General features: G+C 34.5%; 2 protein-coding genes across 7 annotated transcripts; both read right to left on the bottom strand.

Annotated features, from left to right (window-relative positions):
- Positions 1-221: 221 nt before the first annotated feature.
- On the bottom strand, positions 222-3,987 carry LOC7485919 (ACT domain-containing protein ACR4). Of its 5 annotated transcripts, none has more exons than XM_024607711.2 (8): positions 3,796-3,987; positions 2,856-2,928; positions 2,678-2,723; positions 2,467-2,581; positions 2,282-2,349; positions 1,581-2,171; positions 1,376-1,480; positions 222-859 (listed from the first exon to the last, which is right to left on the bottom strand). In XM_024607711.2, exons 2-8 carry the CDS (start codon positions 2,918-2,920, stop codon positions 518-520), a joined length of 1,332 nt encoding a protein of 443 aa, XP_024463479.1. In that variant the 5' UTR covers positions 2,921-2,928; positions 3,796-3,987; the 3' UTR covers positions 222-517. The 5 variants fall into 5 exon arrangements, with proteins under 5 accessions (XP_024463479.1, XP_024463478.1, XP_002312346.1 ...); XM_024607710.2 differs by having other exon boundaries at positions 3,781-3,987; XM_002312310.4 differs by having other exon boundaries at positions 3,599-3,987.
- A 4,932-nt stretch (positions 3,988-8,919) lies between these two features.
- LOC127905687 (uncharacterized) lies at positions 8,920-22,825 on the bottom strand. Of its 2 annotated transcripts, XM_052455458.1 has the most exons (33): positions 22,578-22,825; positions 22,445-22,506; positions 22,249-22,341; positions 22,002-22,173; positions 21,690-21,805; positions 20,689-20,775; positions 20,472-20,588; positions 20,319-20,382; positions 20,058-20,200; positions 18,590-18,637; positions 18,446-18,514; positions 17,902-17,977; positions 16,572-16,702; positions 15,399-15,458; positions 15,219-15,288; positions 15,054-15,118; positions 14,916-14,977; positions 14,709-14,832; positions 14,575-14,632; positions 14,372-14,484; positions 13,660-13,737; positions 13,500-13,562; positions 13,257-13,352; positions 13,052-13,161; positions 12,240-12,429; positions 11,820-11,934; positions 10,917-11,026; positions 10,758-10,835; positions 10,044-10,106; positions 9,821-9,949; positions 9,580-9,636; positions 9,375-9,455; positions 8,920-9,270 (listed from the first exon to the last, which is right to left on the bottom strand). In XM_052455458.1, the coding sequence occupies exons 1-33, from the start codon at positions 22,699-22,701 to the stop codon at positions 9,220-9,222; spliced, it is 3,075 nt and encodes a 1,024-aa protein (XP_052311418.1). In that variant the 5' UTR covers positions 22,702-22,825; the 3' UTR covers positions 8,920-9,219. The 2 variants fall into 2 exon arrangements, 1 of the variants encoding a protein (XP_052311418.1); XR_008059981.1 differs by lacking the exons at positions 8,920-9,270; positions 9,375-9,455; positions 9,580-9,636 and having other exon boundaries at positions 9,864-9,949; positions 10,758-10,825.
- Between the last annotated feature and the right edge of the window lie 347 nt (positions 22,826-23,172).

The raw sequence follows: 23,172 nt of genomic DNA on the forward strand, positions 1-23,172 counted from the left end.
CCCAGAAAAATATTGGACCGGGAAATGCAAGATTAACCTATTGAATCTAAATTTAATAATAATGTGAAATAATTTCTTGATATTTTTTTTTTTGAAGCCTCAGCATGGCATAGCGCGAACCTTTAAAGTATAGTGTAATACTATACAATCCAAAGTCTTAACAGAATATTGTTGTTAACAAAAGCCAATGGAAAACAGAAGCAAAGACAGAAACATAGACCAGACTAGAAATTATCTGCACGAGTTAGATTTCCTTGGGTAATTAAATGCTTTCCTAGCTCCAACATCAAATTGGATCTACAGTAACAGATGAAGCTCAATGAAAGGGGTAATAGGAGTATTTACAGGCATTCTCAACTACTCCCCTCGGCACTCTCCAGCCCCCTACCTTCTGCGACAAATGCCTTTGTTCCTGAACTCAAGTCACACAGTATGCTAAAAGGACTGGTTATCTATCTACAGTGAGTGTTTCCAGCAGACAGTTTTAATTTACATGGGGAGCGAACTAACAGTTTATTCAAGAATACGACTTAACCAATCCAAAGTTGACAAAAGATCTCGATTTGAAGAGACCTCCAAAGAGAAACCTTGTGGGTGATTCCTGAGAGACCGGTTTTAACTCTTCAGGACTGCCTTTCACCTTCAGTATGGTCTGGCCAGTTGCTTGCCGGATGGAATCTATGGTTTTAGCATCAACAGGATACCCTGATGCATCACTAACATAAAATGTATTAACAGCTTTGCCTGCTCTTGTTGTAACTTCTGCTCTGGTGACAGTAAGGCTATTTTCACGAAAGATACGAGTAACATCAGATAGCAGCCCAATTCTGTCCTTAGTGCATAACTCTAGCTTCAAGCCCTGAATTAGGAGGAAACAAATCAATCATTTAAAATAGGGAAATACACTCTTAAAATAACAGCTAAAAAAAAAGACATCCAATAAGCCTTCGTTATCATGTTATCAGCTGTTCTCAACAAGTTGCACATTATAGTACACAACAAACAAGAAACTTTCCAATTTCCATACAAGCAAGCGAATGAATTCCTAACAGAATCAAAGCATCAATATCTACCATACAAACAAATATAAACTAAATATAATCTGACAAAGCCTTGGAATACACAATAGCAAGAGCTTTTGACTGGTGAGGGTCAGCCCGTCATTGTTTAATATGCCAATTCAAAGTCATTATCCTAGGAATAAAATCATCTCGTACACTTCATCAAACTCTACATCGCCTCCGTAGCGATGCAAGTAAAGACCGAATAGCTCGACACCCTCTTAGTTGGATGCATGATTTTGGTGAAACAAGGAAAATTATACAAGTAAAGCTTAACAACAGTCTCAGATTTGAATGTACCATGGTGCACTTACCTCAGATACTCTTCTTTCAATAGCTGCTTCAAGACATTGTATAATTCTTTGTCTCTCTGCCTCTGATTTTACAGGGGAACCATCAACATGCTTGATATAATATTCCTACAAATTCCATAAATCCACGGGCCAACACAATCAAGCGCAAAGATCAGTCATCCCTAAATACATTTGTGGAGGAAATTAAAATGCAAATGATTTATACCTGATGAGCTTCTGGACCCTCGGCATCTATATTAGCATGAAAAACTACATACTCCATGTCTGTCAATGTGCAAACCGTATCGAAGAGAAGCTTTGGTCTATCTTTACTTCTTATAGTTATCACTGAGTAGTCCTTCTCATACCAATTCACCACACTCACATTAGGTCTTTGCTTCTCATCCAATACATCATTGTTAGCTCGTTCATAATCCCTATCAGCAAACATCATTTGGTGAAGCCTTCTCTCAGTATGGGTGACCCCATGAGACACGACAGTCCTAGCTCCCCTATATTTGTTACTGCCCTTCAGTACATTACAAAGAAGTTCCTTGACCCTCGATAGCTTCTCTGGGTCAGTAATTGCTGACCCGGTTTCATCATCAGTTACTTGCATCACGGCTGCTGCCCGCATATTGTGTGTCCAGACCTCTGCATTCAATACATTGCATTTTAAATGGGCGAGGACAGCACTCACTTCAGATAGCAGCCCTGGTCTGTCACTTCCTGTTAACTCAATTGCAGTGTGATCTATAGATTGTTTAACCCCAAAAGATCCCATGGAAGATGTAAAGCAAGATTCTGTCCCTAACGACTTGAGATAAAACCAAATAATCAGATCTGTTTGCACCTCAACCAACCAAAAATAAAGAAGCAGAACAAAAAGTTAAAAAAAATAATATCAATCAAAAAATAACAACTCACCTTTGTAATATAATCTAGAATTGCTTCATCGGTAACCTTGTTTCCATCTTGATCCGTAACATTAAAAACTGGTGGAAAAAAGAAGAAGAAGAAGAAAGAGAACCTCAAAATAATCAACCTCTTATGCTCCAAAAAGAAAAGCTAAATTGGAAACCGAAAAAAAAGGGAAAAAAAAAAAGTATTACCATCCATGAACCATCCACCATCAGAGGATACGTAAGCTTTGGTTATGATAAGGTTTAGATCAGTGAGGACTTGAACAACTTCAAGAAGTTTTCCATGTTTGTTAGCACTGTCAACCTGTATCACAAAATGAACGATTGGTACCCAGTAGAACACCAAGAATAATGGGAGACTCGAGCACGCGCATACCCCAAAAAAGGACAAAAACCTTACCCTTATAACAGTAGCATTCTTGCAAGCTTCATTATCAATCACAACCCTAACACACACAAAAAAATAAGGGAAAAAAGAAGTGAACAAAACGGATATAAATCTGATTCGCTTCATAATTTTAGGTCACTTCCAATGGGAAAATTCAGAAAAGAAGATAAAGAATCTGAATGATACGCACCTCGGTGGATTCAATCTCCTAAAGAGCTTCTCATATTCATCATCCAGATCATTTGAAAAGCTCATGTTGACCTCTGTAGAAATAAAAATTTTGAACGGAAAATAAAAAAGAAAAGCTATGAGAACAAAACCAGCCCATAAAACCAAAAAGTTGGTTTCTTGAGAAATAACCATCATCAACGCAAAACACATACTCCTAATAGCCCAAAACAGTACGGATAACTGATAAAAGGCACTCCTAAATTATAACGGAATCCTTAACAATCACTTTTTTCTTAAAACAAATTTTGGAATAAAGAAAGAAATCTAAAGCAGAGAGGATATGTAAATATGTGTAAAATAAAGCACAAATACCAGGGAAGAAATAATTTACTGGCATAAATGTTGTAATTAAGATCACACAGAAACAACATGACTAAGAAACACACATACCCAGCATCAAAAACCCTTGGAAACAGAATACCCCGCATCAAAAAGCTTGGAAACAGAATTAAAAGACAGAAACAATCACCTAATTAACAAAAGCCCATCACCCTAAAATAAAAAACAAAAAAGAGAAAAAATCGACGCCTACCCACTATAGTTCTTGATGCCTCAGTGACGTACTAGTACTGAACCAAAGTAGTTGTCTTGGTTCTCTCAAGATTCAAGAAAGAAAGATAACTCTCTTGCATATACGCATAGGCATGTGTGTGTGTCTATATATATGTATAGAGATAGAGAGAGAGAGAGAGAGAGACAAACCAGAAGAAAGAGTAAGTATCCCCAGAGAGATCTCAGGACTCTAACAAGAAGGAAACCTTAATTTAATATTAATAAATTTGAACACTCCCTATGTGTATTTATTTTTGTTTCTAAAATCAGACACCCCAGTACTCCAAAAACCTGCAATTTCTATGAAAAAAATACAATAGAACGAAATATACCAACGAAAAAAAAACCTGTGCGTGTGTTCCTCTTTCTCTCTCTCTAGTTTATTGGGTTACTCTCTCTAGGATGGTGATGAGTTCGCTGTTTCAATTGCTGGCTCTCGTAAATCAGTACTTAAGGAGAGTTCCCAAGTTTGAGTCTTTGAGAGGGGAAGAGTATTAAATGCACCCAAGCATATTTTAGCGTTGGTTGCTCATTGCTCGAGTGCGCGAGTGAAGGGCTAAACCCTTAAAAATGAAAGGGGGATTAATTTAACCACGTGTTTTTTAGAATGGCGGTGAGGCAATAAATCTCCAAGCTTCGTGGAGTGGACCATTTTATGGATCTGGGTGGGTGTAGTCCATGGGTTAATGGGTAGGTGCAAGTCTTGGTTTTATTTTAGGCAATTCTCGAATTAAATATTAAAAAAAAATAAGGAATCCGGATTTTTTTTTATATTTTTAAAAATTAGAAAACTTAGTTATTTTTTCTTTTCTTTTCAAAAATATAAAAGATGGATTGTGAAAATATTTTAAATGATAAGGGATGTTTTCTAGCCAATTTATGTATTAAAAAAAACCAAGTTTTCTTTCTAGTCGATTTTAAAAGACACATCCCATGTTAGGATGTTATATCTAGAATAAATTCTCATGAATATTAACAATAAAAAATCGATTCAAATTATAAATTCTTAAATTTAAATATTAAATTTGTATTTTTTATGTGAAAATCGCCACGAAAACAGCTCATGATAATATAGTTTACGTGTAATCTGGCTTCGAATGATACATGTTGAATAAAAAAATCGAGGAGAGAAAGAAAACTGACCATTCACCAACCAGGTGAGGAAGGTGTTGGCGCGCCTTCCCCTTATCTTAACCAATTTTCAATCCGAGAGGCATCCTTGGCATGAAAGGGGAGAAGGAGGACAGAAAAAGGGCTGTTGCGCACACAAATTGACCGAGTGAATTAAATATTTGCTCGAGAGCTGGTAAGTACTCCTACACCCGTGGAACGAGCCTCGACAACTAATCAATACACGAAAAATTGAAAAAAAAAAAGGATCAAATTCTGTTGTTGGGTTGGGACTCGTTGTCCCCTAGCCCTAGTAGGCAGTCTTTGATGGCGATGTTGATCGAATAAATTGCCTGTCCCCTTCCTCGAAAAACATGAGAAAAGAAATTGGATTACATCAAGTTTACCCGGCGCAGGAACTGACCTCAGCCATCTTTGAACGTTTGTCCATAGATGGGACGAAGAGGAATATTGAAGACAATTTCGTAAGTTTATTCAAGAAAGAAATAAAAAGTACAATAATTAGATACGAAAATGGAAGGAAGGCTTATGCCATGCCTTTTCGTATTGTCAACTTTCCGGGACATGACGACACAAATATGAACACGTTCCGAAGTCTTTTTTTATATATATAATAATGGTTTTTTTATATAGAAATATATTAATACATATTTTTAAAAATAATATAAAATTATATTAATACATTAAAATTAAAATGATTTAATAAATTAAAAAAACTAAAAATATTTTTAAAATACAAAAAACCTTCAATGAAAGACGGTCCTCACTTTTGCTTGATTATCAAACAGTCATCATGCGAAGAAACGAGTCCAAGGTTGCATTGAGTATATATTAGGCAACCCTTGCCTAGCTCATGGACCCAAGTATCATGTGGACATTTCTTACTCCGAAAAATAACGATTTTATTCGGTACCTTCAAATTTAGTGGGTCCAGTTCACTATTTATAAAAGGCCAAGGTTGAAATAAAATAATCCTCGTTAGAAAACCATGATAAGAATTCTTACTAATAATAATAATAATAAGAAGAAAAAGGGTTTTAGCAAGGGCCTCCAGCACCTATAAACAGAAGCTTCCTGACACGTACCTTTATTTTTCTTGCTCATTTCTCTCTTGTTATAACCCTGAAACTTTTTTATATTAATTTTACATTAAACTCGGCTAAAAATATTTTAAAATATTTTAATTTAATATTTTTTAAAATAAAAAATAATCTGGATTTAACAAAAATAAGTAGATAAAAACCTCGTAAATAAACACTCCAGCTTAAAAATTCAATATCTCCCCTCTAGCTAACCTGAAACTAGAAGAACTTTCTCCAGACAAACCTAACTAACAAATCTTGCCATAATTACCATCTACTTAATTGTTAGAATTGATCTTGAAGTTTGAAAATATAAAAATAGATTTTTAAAAAAAAAATACTTCTTTTAGATGCATGCAAGTAAGGTATTAATTATGTGATTATTTTTAAGTTTTTAGAAATATTATTAAATATACGTATTAAGAGTATTGTAATTTAAATCTAAATCCACGGACTTTCTCTATTAAGATGTGTTTATTTTACTCTCGACAGTACCGATTCTTGAAATTCAATCGCTGTATCTGCCAGCAGACTGGAGACCAGTTTCTTCAGTGCATGTAAGAGAAACTGAGGAGAAGGCATTGAGTGATGCTTTGCTAGCAGGAGTTTGAATATTGGTGCTGGGAGGTAGCGAGAGAGAAGAGAAAGAAGTTAAATATAAGAAAATTCGTATTTCAAAATTTTGTTAATTTTTTTTATTTGGCTTGGAGAGAGAAAAAGGGAAAGTCGTGGGACACGTGTTACTTTTATACACCGTCATGTGACCTCACTAGCGATCAAAATTAATCGAGAGGTGAAGAGCTCTGTTTTTTATAGCAGGAATAGTTTGAGGTGCTCGAGCCAAAAAAAAACAAGGTTGAGGAATTAAGTTTTAGATTGACACGAAATTCAAGGTATCTTTAGATCAGTTAGCCAAATATTAATTTTAATTTTCCCCTTCTTAATTATATCATTTAGACTTCTATGAGTTTTTATAAGGATTTGAACTTGAAAAATATATGATTAAAAATAGTGGTTACTGGTTTATTTCGTGAGCTGTAACTTTAAAAAATTTTGGAAAATTAAATAAATTTGATTTTTTTTCGGTGTTGTTATTAAAGTAGATTTTAATTTTAAATTTTTTAACTTGATTTTTTTATTTAATTCAGGTTTAAAATTAAATTACATAACCTTGTTAATGTTTTAAAAAAATAATGATATAAAAGTTGAATTATACATTGTTTGAAATCTTAATATATAAAATTACAAAATCAAGTTATACATTAGTATTTATTTATTATAAAAATTAAGAGTAGTGTCAAATTTAAATTTGATGTATTTTTATTTTTTAAAATTTTTATTGCCTTTTAGTTTTAGTTTTGGGATAAAGTAAATTTATTTTTAATCAATAAAAAATTAAACATTGATATTGGGAAAAAAAAAGTTACAGAAATTATACAAATATATATATATATATATAATTTTTTTTATGTGGGTGTCCGGACCAGCTTGTGCACACCTTGACTAATCTCATAAACCCTGAAGTTAACGATGAAATTATTATACAAATATTGATAACTTCAATATTTGTGATTATTTATTTATAATCACAACAGAAAGAAGACATAAATATAACTTCAATAACGATGGTAACATAAAAACAAAGACTGATAATATAATCAAATCATTAAATAATTGATTATAAATAAATAAATAAAATATCAAGATCATATTGCTCCCGCAATGCAGGAGAATACAACTACTTTCATCTTATTAATTTCACCTTTTAAATGTTTTTGAAAACAAAGCGAAGAAAGGAGAAATCAGATTCATAGACATCTTCCGAAAATTAGACAAAAATATCTTCAACGTTTTTTTTTTTTTAATGAATAAAAATATCTTGACACTTTATTGAGGGATACAAGCTCAGCGTGTAATCACGTGATTGCTCCACGTCAGACCTGTTTCTTAATGAATAGTCTCCTCTCTATTCTCTTGCGGGGGCAAAAAAAGTAGTATTAAATTTAAAAGTAACTCATACCTCCGCGATAAACCCACCCCCCCCCCCCCCCCCCCCCATGCGAGCACCTGGCGTAATCAGGAATTATGTCCTCCTCGAGTCTGTAAGGTCAAAAGGTTGCCGAACACGGTACATTGCAAGTCCGCCCATCTAATTTGATGCCTAACCATTTGGTCCCCTTTCACCTCTCCACACCTCCCCCCTTGCAGCAGCAGCAGCAAAAAAAAAAAAAAACTAAATGAATCATTGTAGCTAGGTTCATTGTACTGGATTTGAATAATGTGAGGATTATTTTTGACACTTTTAAATAAAATCAAACAAATTGCTATTGAAAGCAATACAGTTTTTTCTATAAGCAAATATTTATTATTATCATATTAATTAGGCATAATCAGTCTTTTATCGTTTTGATAACAAGATTAACTTGTTTTTAAGAGTAAAATTTTAAAAAACTTGCGTTCATAAGTTTTTTTATATTTTTATTTTTTAAAAACACAATTTAATAACTAAATTATTATTAAAATAATTTTTTCTTTAATTTACATTAATGGGTGTTTTTGTCTTTTCATTCAAGTATTTTTGTTCTCCCTACTATCCATCGAAATGGGCTTTGATTTTATTTATTTTTAGCCTTGCTACCTTTCCGCTTCCAAAATTACAATTGTTTTATGTCTCTAAAGTTGGTGAAGAACTAATATAAATTAATAAAATATATATGTATGGCATATATGAATCAGAAAAGATATTCAACCTCCAAATTTAATGATAACAAACGAATTTAAAGGTAAGAGGTTAATCCTATGACGTTAGATTTACTACTAGTAATTTAACTGAAAAATAATTCTTAGATCTGCTCAATCACTTATTCTTGATAGTAATTAAACTGCTTTGTTTTAAATTGACAATTCCAAGCAAACTTAAAAAAAAAAAAAAAAAAACTCAATTTGTTTGAAAGTATAGTTATGATTATTTTTTTAAATATTTTTTACTCAGAAATATATTAAAATAATATTTTTTTTATTTTTAAAAATTATTTTTAATATCAACACATCAAAATAATATGAAAATACTAAAAAAAATATTAATTTAAAATACAAAAAATTTTAATTTTTTTTTAAAATATTTTTAAAACACAGTAAACAGAAACCGGGAGTAAGTAAAGCCTAAACGTACCATGCAAACAGGAGAGCGTTGAGAGGAGACAAATAAACATGCAAGTGCTGACCAGCAGGGATAAGTTTCTGAAACAAGAATCAAACTTTTCAAGAAAAGAAAAGTATATACATTAAAAATAAAGTGATACATTAGCTTTACAAAGCAACTGGTGGAAGTTATCTCAGTCAATGAATAGAATCAACCCGAACGCCCCCAACCCAACAAAGAGGGGGAAAAAACAAAAAGCAAAGGAAAAAAAACCTAGCACCCAATAATCAACCCTGGTGTGGTGGAAGCATGGCCTCATTAGCAGCTGTGCTCTCCCCCACAATAAAGGGCCCAGGTTCAAACTCAACTCTTTCAAACATAAGAAAACCCCATCCATGGAACCCCAAACACGCAGCTCAGCATCGTAGCAATGTCTGTATAGCATCACGTTGAGCCTGTGCCAAACTCTGCAATTTCAACCAAAACAACTGGATTTTCAATTCCTTCCATGAATGCTAAAGTAAATTGTCGAGAATATGACTCAAATGCATGGACCGGAATGTAAGTCAACCTGGCAAAGATGATCAAATAGCTGTCTGTTGCTATGAACGAACTTTGCAAAGAAGTCCGCAAGATAATTTACCAAGTTAATCTGCTAGGAATATTTCAAGAAATTAAAGCTGTATGTGACACTTCAAATATTCAAAGAACTCGAAGAAAAAATATTGAAAATTCACCCCCCCCCAAAAAAAAAAAAGGATAATGCTGAAAATTACCCCATTGAGCTGATCGGAAACACTCAATAGATCATCATCATCCCAATCCTCTTCATTCTTGAATATCACAAAAATTTGGTCAGTATTGGAGAAGTAAAAGGGAGAAGCAAATATAAAATAACATGATGTGAGGAAAATACAACGAAAGAATAGGAAATTTCTCATCAGAGAGAAGAAAATATAAAATAACATGATGTGGGGAAAATACAACAAAAGAACAGGAAAAATTTCATCAATTCACCTCATTATATGCTTTCGCCATTGCTTCAAGTTGGCCATATGTAGTTCTGCCGAATGGAGCAGCAGCAGAGGACAGCAAACTATCATTAGACTCTGCCACCCCTCCTTGAATTTCTTCCCAGTCGCTCTCCTGCCACAACAGTTAGTTCAAACCTTAAAAGAGTCATATTCCTTGCAGCTACGAGGACAATGACATTAAGAAAACCTGAAAATGATGCCCCTACCTCATCATCAGCCATTGCCTGTTCTTGGAATTCAATCACGGTGTCTGCCAGCAAAGCCAATATCTGCAGCAAACAGGACAAGGAAAGCGCCCAAATAGTTGATCACATACACCAATCAAACTTTGAACAGAAAAGTAAAATTGTGCGCTATTGGTTTAAATTTATTACCTAAGAAAATAAAAATACCACAAAATGCAACAAACTAATAGCTATAGTCAAGACCATGTTTTTTTTCCCTTTAAAACTATGTAATATATCCTTTACATATTGGTTATAGAGTTTTATTTTTTTTAGATTTGAAAATAATATTTTTCTTTTGCATATGGGACATTATGGAAAGGAAGAAGAATTACATTATTCATATTTTTTTAAGGGTTAACCTGCTAGACGATGGTAAAGCTAAAAGAGGATATCTGCAAAACTGGTCCTTTTGGAAAGAAGAAAAATTAGTGTGAAGGGAGGAGCTTGCTTTCTCAAAATCTTGTATAGAACATTGCTACGAGTTAAATTGCAAAAACATTGCAAAGAACAGTAAATGTTTTTGTGGAAGCAACACCAATTGTGATTTATAAATGAATAGGAGTGTTAAGATATATGGTGAATGTGAGATAAAGAAAGCAATTGACTTCTGTTCACAAATAATTTTGAAATTCTTGCCAACGGATAACTTTCTATCCAAAAGATTCAATGTCATCAATTTAGATTCATAGGTACCTTTACAGGAAGAGGCACTAAAGTCCACTGATCAGGGGCCAATTTAGCTTTTGACCGAGTGGTAATTCCTGCAGCAGACTATTGATAAAAAGAGTAAGTTCTTAAAACAAGCATGCATCCCTAAACATGTGCATTCAGAGCTTAATGGTATGGATGAACCTTTAGATGTCCTAGCACATTAACTTTATTCAATTCAGCGTGCCTAGTGGATAGCAACAAGGCCAAAGCACTGGTTGTGACCTTAATTTGATAAGCCCCTTGAATCTCGCCTACATTCAATCAAAAAGTTGGGAGTTCAAAATCAATGTAAGTTTATTTTGACTACCATTGATTGCTTGGAAAACAATGACAGAAACATTAGTTGCAGACATTATGCTTCATCAAAAACAAAGACACAAGACATGTTCTATAATTAGTTCATCCAGATATAAATAAGTTGAATGCAAGATAATTGAACCCTCAGACATTGTAAATCAAGCGCATTAAAATATTCAAAAGAGGACCTCAAAAAACAAAAAGCCCACTAACCTGAACAACTAGCACATACTGGAAAAATATATGCAAAGGTAATGGCTACCATGCAGGTAGTGAAAAGTTTCACTATCCTTCCATTTATGATTTTATTCAAGCCTTCAGGTATTAAGTTCCTTCCAATCCTCTAAATATGAAACTTGGGAAAGGATGGAATTCAGACAAACAACTTAGATGGACTCATGAATACTACTTTGAGATTCAAACGATTAGGATCAGTACTCTTTTTGCTTAATCCATATTATTTAAATGAAATTCGGTAATTAAACTCAAAATAATCATGCTTAAATATTATGATTCCATCAATTTATCAAATCAAATTCAACATTAAAATCTAGCCAAGGCGAGTACTGCACAGGCAATATTTCAAACAGAAATTGATTAATTAAAAGTTATCACTTGAAAACAATGACAGAGAGGACAGAATAAAAAAAATTGAATGTAGATTAGAAATGTGTGGCCAGGAGAATAGCATTATCACCTTAACATATCTGTAAAATAGGAGCACAAGTAATTGGGAAGCATACTTACCTTGCTTCTGAGTCCATTCTGACATCACATAAACAAAGGAGTTTTCATAGCCTTCAGCTGGTATACCAATCAGCATATCAATAAATTGTTCAACATGAGGAACACTCATGTGGACCTGTGTTTTAAACAAGCATAACGTTCTAAAGTCAATCCATGAAAACCAAATGAAGTGCCTGTGAAATCTTGGCCATAGCAGCTAATAAGAAAGCAGCGGGTGTCAATAAAAGAGAATAGAACAATTCACAAACTTTCAAGCAAGGCAAATGATTGAAGCCCAATTAGTAGTAAAATGATTGTCAGCTTAGCAAGAATGATTATTTGACAATATCTTTTATCATTGGCCTACTTGGCAACAGAAAGTTGACACTTAAGAGTTTGAGTTGACACAAATCGAAGTAATGAATATTGAAGGCCACGTACCAATCTAGCAAAAATAAGCAATAATGAACTTTTCAACCCCACTATTTGAGCTGACTGCATTCGTCTAACAAGAGCAGTAACTAGATCTCGGATATGCATTGCCATTTGCAATGGTAGATGTAAAATAAGCTGCAAAATGTAACTCCCAACAAAAAGAGATCCAGAGCTTTCCATACCAGGGTCGAGAAGCCTGCAGACCCAAGAATTTAATTAGCATTAAGAAACAAAATTGTACAGAAAGTTCATGATCTGCGAGAATCATTTTTGTCATAAAGTTCTACATGGGGTACCATCAAGAAACCATGAAGTCACTGAGAAGAAAAATTACATGTACATTTTACAAAATTAGATGTCAGTATTCCATTTATGGACCAGAAAAAAATTTAAATGTGCTAAGCAACCAGGTATCTCAGTTTAGGTAATCTGTTGTCCTATGCCAATCTGCATTCATGATCGGCCTTATTATATATATAAAAAATTATGCTTAATATGTTAAATCTAATTTTAAGATATTTTTTCGATTTCATCTAACTCATGGCAGAAAAGAACTTGTCTTGCATGAGCTTATCTCAAACTCCAATTTTTTTTTATATGTTGGAAAGAGCAGTTACACAACTTAGAAATAGAACACAGAAGCAACAAGATCCCCAATAAGTATCATTCCATCTTTTCCCTTCAGAACACACGAATCAAGGCATTGAGTACTTAGAATCTAACAAACTTAAACAACTGATAAAAGTTAATGCAATTCCTCAAGGTTTCAGAAGAATAATAAACATAATAAATAAAAATGTACAAAAAATATAACCAACCTTGAAGCTGCATCAAGCAAACTTCTCATTGTGAATCCAGAATCAGCAGCCCAAGAAAGTATTTCTTCTCTCCCCCCGGATATAAATGAAGCCAGACATTGTGTGGCATTCTAGTCAATGATGCAGCAAAACTGAAGTCATTTCTACACTATCCATATACAATACAAGTATGAAAATTAAATACATGTCTCAGGAAAAAATAAACCTGCATTTCACTGTGATCATCACTTTGAAGGACTATTCGAATAACAGCATCAAAGCAAGTATCATAAATGGCTTTTATGATATCACTTGGAGCATTCTGCATAATGCTACCACAAAATGAAATTAGCAGAGCATGCCTCATGATGAAAAGAGGGTTCAAAGATCAAAGAGAATGTTCAACGTAATAAGTGTGGTGTGATAGATTTATAGATGCATAATATTATCCTCATCAGGATTGACTTGCCTTTAATAGCATAGTCACCAAATCAAGTGATCCGGCCACCAATCCATCAGGCTGCTGGTAAGGCTATAATGACCATGGAAAGACATGAAAAACAAGTGCTTTAAATCACTATTGAAGAATTGCAACACAATTTAGTTTAACATAGCTTTTACAACCATACTTTATTTAATATTGGTCCGATATGCGGCAAAATTCGAGAAACCAATGGATGAATACCACCAGGAGCATTTTTCAAGGCCTGGACAAATTATTTGAAAGTATACAATTAGTTAAGCATTGCTAAACAGATAAGTGAACTCGATACCATCAATCATCAAAGCCAAGGTAAAAGCCCCAAAAGATATCACCCCAAGCAAGATCATTTCAGAAAGTCAGAGGGGCACCACCACCTCTGGTACATTAAAACCTCGCAAGGACTTTAAAACTGTAAACTTTAAAGATATTTAGAATTCAGTTGATAAACTAGCTCACAGATCAAAAACAGAATGGGCCTACTCTCTCCCTTTTAATGTCCTTGGGACTTAAAATGGGCACTGGCATGGATAAAAATAGATACTAATAATTTCAATTTTTTCTCACCCGTGATCATATTTATATCTGTGCTTGCCTTGGGATATTAATTCATCAGGCTAACTCAGAATATCAAAAGGCATATAAATAATAAATCACACATTCACCAATTATGTTCAACAGTCAATCACATCCATGAAATGTGAATAATTGACAAATAAAATAGAAACAAAACAAGAAGAAAATATTGCACATAAACAATAAGCACATGTGAAGAAAGTGAATCAAGATACCCTGACAGCTGTAACACTTTTCCCTCATAAACTAAAAAATTAGGAGAAGAAGAAATTTAATATCAATACCTCCAGAACCTCAATGGCATCAATACTGAGAAAAGGATCAGAAACATACAATGCCCATGTATTAAGAACTACAGGTGAGACAACAGACTCGAATGATACTGCTGCTTCACGAACTGCAATTTCACGACTACAGAAGCTGAGATTGCAGATAGGCAAGAAACTGGAAAGGCTTCAGAATAATTTACAATTATGTCCATACCCACCTGCCTTAATAGATGCTTGCAGTGTTTCAAGCACCAGGTGTAATGTTTCATCAGATGCCTATGAAGCAGAATCAAACAGAACTAATAAATGTACATTCAGCAATAGTATTGAAGAAATCTTCTTGCAGCATTACCTGATGAAGAAGATCAGTGAGAGATGAAAACAAGCCCATCAGTTGAGGCTGAATATTTTCTTTGTTAGCTTCAGGCAGGAGTTGAGAAAGTGCCTGACAAGCACCCATTTTCACAGGTGGAGGCCTGCTAGGATAAACATTTGTCAAAAGATATTTATCACTCTTAAAAAGAAAGGTAAGTTTTTTTAAGTAATCATGGATGCTTACACATTCATGCCAACTCCCTTGATAGCAGCATGGAGGAAATGCTCGAGAACTCCATGGCTGATCTGTATGATACTAAAAATTAATATTTTTTTAAAGGCAATGTAAACTTAGTAACACAAGGAAATATTGTATAATTACCACAGAGGAGAACTTAGCAACTGATGTAAAAATACGTGCATAAAGAAAGGGATATTCATGCACCCCTGCAAAACAAAATAATTGCACAAAAATTGTGCCTATAAATGAACAATCCGAACAAGTATTGGCACAAAATAAAACAGAAGAAAGAAAACAGATTTATACCTGTTCCAACATCTATAGTGACAATCTGCTCTACAAGGTTTCCTAAATTCACACTGATCATCCCTGATGCCTATAAAATAAAGTGAACACTATGAAAAAATCATATGCTCCAAATAAAACAAAAGTGCTTTCCAACCATGCTTATCAGAACACAACAATAAGTGATGTCAAAAGAAATACCTCTGCATCAAGCAATTGGTCTGAGAGATCAGCCAAAGCAAAGAGGATAGACTCCCTTATCTACCAGATTTTACCATGTCAAGATGGATCAACAGAAAAGGTAAGATGACTGAAAAGAAAATACAGTTGAAATGATGGATAAAGTATTAGATTAAACTACAGAACACAGTCTTTCACACAGATCATAAGCAGGCATGTGAAACTACATAGCAGCAAATATTTTGGAGCAAATCAGTTGACCAGATCAAACATTTGGATCCTGAGGAAGTCTCATGTGTGCACTTAAAGTGAAGAAAAAAGAGCATGAAATTTCACTTCCCAAATACCAAGAGTAAAATAAAATAAAAGAGACTGCACAGACTCATTCCAGAAACTTCACTGGAGATATGGATGGCAAAAGACAACAATTTGACAATACTGCCATCACAGGTGCAGTAAAATAGCTCACGCCCTTATGCAGTAAATTTAAGGTTTATTAAATGAGTCGGAGCTGTACAGAGAGAATCAAAGAAATCATTTTCTCCACAGGGAAAGTAATACAATACCACAAGAAACGCAAGTCAATAAACAATCTTGAAAGATTAAAACTAAATTCAAGCACAAAATACTTCGCGAGGTCGTTTAGAACTATATATATAAAAACAGATCATGAGAGCCAATTCTCTGGAAGGACAATTTATTTGATAATCAATATTCAATGTTATTTGAATAAGAAAACCTTCAAAATCCAAATTTAAACACTAAATAATAAACAATATTCTCAAATAATGCTAAAATCACACAACATTAAAATTCCTAACTATCAAATATTAGATCTGATTACTATCTTTTTTTCATTCCCTGACACAAAGGTTATGTAACACAACCACAGAACAGTCACATTGATGGTTCTGTGAAGTCTGGCCAACAGTTAGTTCTCCAACTGTTGCACTTACCTGGATTTTTTAATAGCAAAGTTCTTTATAAAGCTACAAGCACAGCAGCTTAAATGACTGTTGTGATGAATTTGCAGAAGACTTAGAAATTTCATTCTAAATGCAAAGGAAAAATATTAAAAGGGAGAGATTCAGTGGAAGTAGAAGTGTTACAGCCCCAACTACAGGTCATTGGCCATAAATTGCAAATTGAACTATTCATGGAATAAATACAAAGAAAGGCAAAACCTTTACTTACTCGCCACCAAGCTGCTGAACCAGCAGCCTTTTCTCGTTCAGACTCATTGAATCTCTCTCTCATGGCATCTATAATGGCATAAATTCCTTCACTGCCAAAAGAATTCACCACCTCCTCTAGCAAAAGTACACCTGCCGATAGCAATTTTAAGATGGTGAAGAGCATCAACAAAAACCTAATGATTTTTCATTCGTTAAGTGGCAGGGGTAGTTACTGGGACTCAAACTTAAGACCTGTCCCATCCCATACTTTATAGAAGCAAGTACCGCTGGGTTAAATACCCATTGGCAAAGCTCCATATTGGACTAAAATCCTACATCTGTAGAAAAGTAGATGAAAGCAGGAATAACTAAACTCCAGTAAAACCATTTGACATCGGTACTCATAACCCTTGCACACAATGCCGAAAAGGACAGCAAGTAAAAAATTGTACCATTCACATAGTCAATCAACATGTAGAAATTAAAATATTTTCAACTATGAATCTTTCAGAATGGCAAATTACAGCAGAAAAAAAAATATTATCAGAGATCATTTTGATAGGGACGGTGACATTGAAATAAAGCAAAACGTATAAGCAGAAGCAGAAGAGATGCCACAATTGCATGTTATGGCACTCAGTGAAACACTCAAAACTAGAAGAAAGTGACAAATATATGTACTTCTATAAATTTCAAAACCATGTATAGAACATATGCATTGCTATAAATTTCAAAACATTTATAGATAACAGAACTTCTGTCAAAAGATAAGTTTATCCAAACACCCATTCAAATCCCAATTGACCCCCTGTTTGTATCTTCCTCCGTTTTGCCACTCCATGCTTATGAGAGGTTGGGGATGGATCTCCTAAGTTCATCCAAAAAATACTTTTCAACAAAACCCAAAGCCAAACCAAACTCTTTCCACATGTTTGTTTGGTGTGGCTCAATGCAATGCTGAAGACAGAACATGTCAATCAAAACCCAAGAAAAATTAAGACCAGATTGCCTCAACACTCTAAGAGTCATTTTGCACCTTGCATATATTCCATCAATGTGTTTTCTCAACCAGTAGTTGCATTAACTGAGATCATGCTTTATCTGCGAGTGTAAATTTGGTTATAATTCTAAGAATCTTCATTACTATTTCTAAAGCTTCTTTAAATTGTCCAAAATTCCTTCTTTTAGAGCTGCTTTAAATTTGTCTGGAATTCCCTGATTACTGTTGTTTCATTATTCCCCAAAATGAGCAATTAGACCAACATATTCAAATTCGTTACTAGTTTGCACTTTTGCAACATAATTATCAGATATACTAGTAGCAGCCAATTCGGTTAAAAACTACATACCAGAAACACGACAGCTATAAGTAGCATCATCCTCATCAGCAACAAATTGGTTTGCATCCCTTGACCAAGTATGAACCTATATAATCCATATGTAGAACTGATGAGCAACAGGAAAAAAAAACCTGAACAGGAAGGCATTTTTGATAGCACTAAAGGGTTTAGGAGCCATGGTAAGTGGAAAGCCAGTGGTATCCCAGGTCATGGTTCAACTCTTGCCCTCAGATGGCCGCTACTCACCCTTCTTGTGGTACCATTTGAAAGGCCTGTGGGTAAAGTAAAGGGCTGGCCTACTTGGTGCAAACCTTAAGTAGTGGCAGGCTAGTTGTGGTGGCCCAAGGCCACACAAATGCCTCACTTCCTTGTAAATATATATATATATATATATAAGTGTTTTGATTAAGAGTCTTTCCCTTGACAGGGAATAGACAAATCATGCTCTACCTAAACATCTGCATATATCTAAACAAATGCATTTATCCACAATCACCATTAAGTAACACAACAAAACAAGGACATATAATGGGAATATGTTGTAGAAAATTACTTGTTGTTCTGTCATTTGCAGGAAAGCTATAGTGTAATATGCCAACTCCTTGATGTTATTCTTAACTACCTGCATGAACCAGGTTTCATAAACATAATGTAGAAAAAAGACGGCACAAACAAAATCAAAGACTTTGAACAGCACCTTCATTAATTTTGCACTGCCCACAATGGTCAACAAAAACTCAAAAAGCTGCATATACAAAAGCACGTGTAAGGAACCATCTGTATGAAAAGCTAAAACAGAACATACATGCATGGTTCTGAGCATTTCAAAACAAAAGGTTCTTGATAACAAATTCCATTTGTTTCTATTGATAAATGATCAGTGGCCAAAGTCAGACATAAAACCTTCAAACAAAACATACTCAAAGTATTATACATGCATCGTTTACTCAAAACCTACTCCTAGAAAACAGTATCTTTACCATCATTCCATGGCTACTTAAAAACGCTTGCCTTCGTGAAAAGAAAAGGAAAACAAGTCAATACATGTCAGGCCAGTATTGTAAATTTTGTGACTTCTTGATTGGGAACCCTAAAATATTCATACAATTTCCAGCATGATTGTCCAATATTCCATGACACAGTTATTTTCAGTTACTGCTATTGTTGTCATCAGATTAAAACAAGCAGTCATGCACAACTCTTTTCAGACAACATGCATGAATAGCATGAACTTGAAGGCTGATTCATCATAATTTACTATCTATTTAGCCAGATAACACAGTTTTTTTCTGATTTATTAGCATAATAAATGGGAGAATTTACCCCCTTTTTCTGTTCTTTGACCAAACTTATACTAGCCTTTCCCAAGTGAGTATCAACCCCAATAGATAATGTTTCCAAGTTTCCAACCGAAACACAACCACCAAAGAACATATGATTAGATAAAAAAAAAATTCTATTGGATTTAGGATGAATTGGAGTTTGAAGTTAAAACCCAGCAGCCTTTTTGATGGGGTATTTGAGCTATCGGTACAGCTGCCTGACTAAAACTGACATACATCATATATATTTTTATTGTTATATAAATTTATGTAATTTTGTTTTAGAAAGTATAATAAAAGACATGAATATATAATGTAGTAGTAGATATTGGTGTGATGATTTTTCCTTCTGTTGTTCATTAACATGTATAGTTACAAACAATTTACTTTTTATTGTCATTTTTTGTGGACATCTAGTTTTATAGTTAATGTATGATGAACATTTTAATTAGTTTACTAGGCATTTAGCAGGGAGGGTTAGAGTTTGGGATGGAACAGGCTTAGGATGCGGGTTTTCTATATAGACCTTGGTTCAGGTTAGGTATTTTCACAGGTACCGATACTGTTGCCATCCCTACTCAAGGAGGCTACTTGGTGTGTAAAGAAGAAAATGGCAGTAAATAATATTATACTTTAACCTTTAACTGACAATTCATGCAAAATCATTGACATGAATCACATTGCATGTGATCAATCAATCTATCCCACAGCCAGTAACCTTAGGGCAATTTGAAACTTCATCATGCAAAATTTCATTGATATTTAACTTAAAGAGCATCTACATATATGTGTATATGCATGTGTACATATTATATAGTAATCTAGAAATGTTAATACGATTACCTGGATGACAAATGCATCAAGACTTTTCTCAGCACCATCAGAGTCATATCTATCTCCATAGGGATCTTCTGTACATTCAATTGATGACCGCACGTACACACTTAGAGATGTTACAAATGTTTGCCACAAGGGTCCAACTATCACTGCAATAACACAACATGGTTGTTGGATGGGAAAATGCAAAATAACAAATTAGCAAATGGCAGAACTTCAAAATAAATGAAAAGAAAGCTGCTTTGAACATAATAAATGAACATATACCCATGAATTCACTTTCAGTAAGGCTAGGGAAATTCTGAACAAACTGATTCAAGCACTTTAAAACCTAGGGAGCACAGAATTAATATCAGCCACTAACTCATTTCGACAAACAAGGATAATAGACAAAGATTTAGATCAAAAGACTGAATTAACCTCCATTCTCAAGCTCCAATTATCAGGATCTTCAGGTTGCATAGGCGGTTCTAAGATAACAGAGAACTGATCCATCCATGGTTTAAGCATTGGTGTTATCAAGGCACTGATTTCTGTCTGAACATAAATGTATTAATCTTTCAATAAAAGATAGAGCAGGTTAAAAAAGATAACAGTCTGAAGCAAGTGGAAACTAGATCAGAAGTAAAAAACATACCTTATATACACCACTCATGATCCCGAGCACAGACACGCAAGAATAAACTATTGTAAGGGCTTTCGTACGCAAGTAGTTGTCATAATTCTGCTTAAACAGGTTCTGACATAGTAAGTCCACGGGATGAACAGGAGTATGGTTTTGCCATCAAGAAAGCAACTTTAACAGATTGATACTGACTACTTTCCATACACAAAATTAGGGTCTACTCATATACCAAACTGTGATGCAGAATCCTGAAAATATCTATGAGAAATACAAGGAAGAAAAGAGATACATGGGTAATTTCAAATCATTTAAGAATGAATAATATCTCTCAAGAGAACCACAGTATGTCACCCATCACCCACTTATTCACCATAGAAACCAGAAGTCATCAAGATTTCATCACAACATTTTCATTGTTGCTTTCAGGCCACGGAATTACACAAGTAATTTGAAGTCATAAATGCAGAAAGAGTAACATCTCTCATGCAGCCATGGTATACCACTTGCTGCTTACTAATTTACCCTAGGAATCAGAATTCACCAAGATTTTAACAAAAAAAAAATCAATTTTCCTTTCAGGCCACAAAATAATAAAGAACCCGGAACACATAAGCATACACCAAAGAGTGCACCAAGCCACATAAGTCTAGCTAGTTTGACTCCAACACATCCCATGAAGGTGCAATAGTAATGCATCACTGAAAACAGGGAACTTTTGTATGTTACTGTTTTTGGGCAACATGACACATGTACATGTATTTCATGTAGGCATCAAAGGAATCTCATGCCACTTTGGTCACCGTGATACTGTTTAAATTGCAATTCTCATGGTCCTGCTCTATTCTTTGGTCACTGGCATATATACTTAGCATGCACTGGCATGCCCACCTTTTCTTCGAACAAGTTCACATTTCCATTCATAAAAAATTCCCATTGGATAGCCAGCAAAAAAACTAAAACCAATCAAATAATGCTTTTGGAAAAAGCAACAAAATATGAGAAGAACTCCTAACCTGAGGTGACGATACAATTGTAAGCAAGCATGGGAACAAAACTGGTACTAGTGTGGGCACCACTGTATCATCCAAATCCCCAGAGAGAAGAGCCAGACACCTTAGAGCTCCATGCACTACAAATTCCAACATCAAATGTCACCTTCATTCTCAAGTCAAATTGCAAAGAACTGGTCACTTGTTAAGATCTTCGAGGTCAGGATTCAATTTGAAAAAGAGAGCTTCAGGGTTTTGTTTTTCATAAATGTCTGCTTGGAATGTGTATGGTAATCGCAAATTAAAAAACTTCACACAACCATCCCAGAGACTTACCTCCGCTCACATTGGTTCGATCGTTAATCAACTTCAAAAGAAACGGCAATAAATCAGGCCAATTCTCAGGCCAGTCATAAACAGCAATCGAAGCAATAGCCATGCTAATTGCAGTACAAATTTTCCGATGAGAATCATCCAACGACGGTAAAAGTAGTCTCCGTATAACTTCCTAATAACAGAACAATAAACTAGTAATTAGGCCTCAATTTATGAATTTCAAGATCTAAAAAAAGGCCATAACTACCTTCTCTTCAGTTGCAACAGCAGGCGGCTCGAAAGACTCCTCGCTTTCGTGCCAATGTTTCTTGATAAATTGCTTCAATAGTACGGCAGCTAGGTAATTATCTTGTTAATTCTCACCCAAAAAAATCAAATATAGGAACAAGAAGATTTTACAAAAAAAATTATGAGAAAAAAAAAGGTTTCAAAAGAGAGGATATCTGACGCAATCCAAAAGGAAGTTCCTTGTTCGCAGCAACTTTTGATAATGCCACTCCAAAACCTGAAGAAATAATGTTCGATTAGACTGGACTGATATCGGAGATTTAGAGGGGAGAAGAGGAGGGGAGTGACCTGGTTGAAGAGAGGCTTGGCGAAGAGAAACTTCGGCCAAGGAACGGATTTCCTGGTTAGGATCGAGAGTGGCATTCAGGCAATTGAGTAGCCATTCTTGATCTTGATCGATTAGGTTTGCCATTTTGATTTATTTTTCAGCAAAAAAAGAAAACCTAATTCACCTGTTGAGAAATGAAGAGTAGAGTTTTCTTTTTCCCGCTCTCAAAAGGAGATTTTTGCGGTGAGGGTGAGTGAAGAGAGAGAGAGAGAGTATTTTGTTTCCGGTTTGTATATATAGTAGTGGAGGTTTTTTAGGGTTTCAGCTAGGTGGGCCTAAGAGAGTACAGTGAGTTGGGCTCTAGCTCCGCCGCCAATTTGCTTGCTTCTTGTTTCAAACCAAATCCAAATGATTCTCGAGGGGGGAGGAAAAAACAAAATAAAAATGGTTTTTTTTTTTTTATAAGCTGAGATATGTTATTGTTATTGTGAACATTTTTATGGCAGTTAATTTAATGGACACTGTTCATAAAATTAGGGCAGGGTACCTACCCTATGAATTTATGATAGATATAAGTAAAAATTGATAGAAAATGGCTTTAAGTAAGGGCAGAGT

This window comes from Populus trichocarpa, chromosome 8, assembly GCF_000002775.5.
Source record: "Populus trichocarpa isolate Nisqually-1 chromosome 8, P.trichocarpa_v4.1, whole genome shotgun sequence".
NCBI lineage: Eukaryota > Viridiplantae > Streptophyta > Magnoliopsida > Malpighiales > Salicaceae > Populus > Populus trichocarpa.

Excerpts from the sequence above, each read along its gene's own strand:
- LOC127905687 (XM_052455458.1), bottom strand. The coding sequence starts at position 22,701 with ATGGCAAACCTAATCGATCAAGATCAAGAATGGCTACTCAATTGCCTG. Across the intron at positions 20,383-20,471 it reads ATTGGAGCTTGAGAATGGAG|GTTTTAAAGTGCTTGAATCA; the intron begins GTTAATTCAGTC and ends TGTGCTCCCTAG. Across the intron at positions 18,515-18,589 it reads GCAGTGCAAAATTAATGAAG|GTAGTTAAGAATAACATCAA; the intron begins GTGCTGTTCAAA and ends TGGTTCATGCAG.
- LOC7485919 (XM_024607708.2), bottom strand. Across the intron at positions 2,350-2,466 it reads TGGTGGATGGTTCATGGATG|TTTTTAATGTTACGGATCAA; the intron begins GTAATACTTTTT and ends TTTTTCCACCAG. Across the intron at positions 1,481-1,580 it reads AGGGTCCAGAAGCTCATCAG|GAATATTATATCAAGCATGT; the intron begins GTATAAATCATT and ends TGGAATTTGTAG.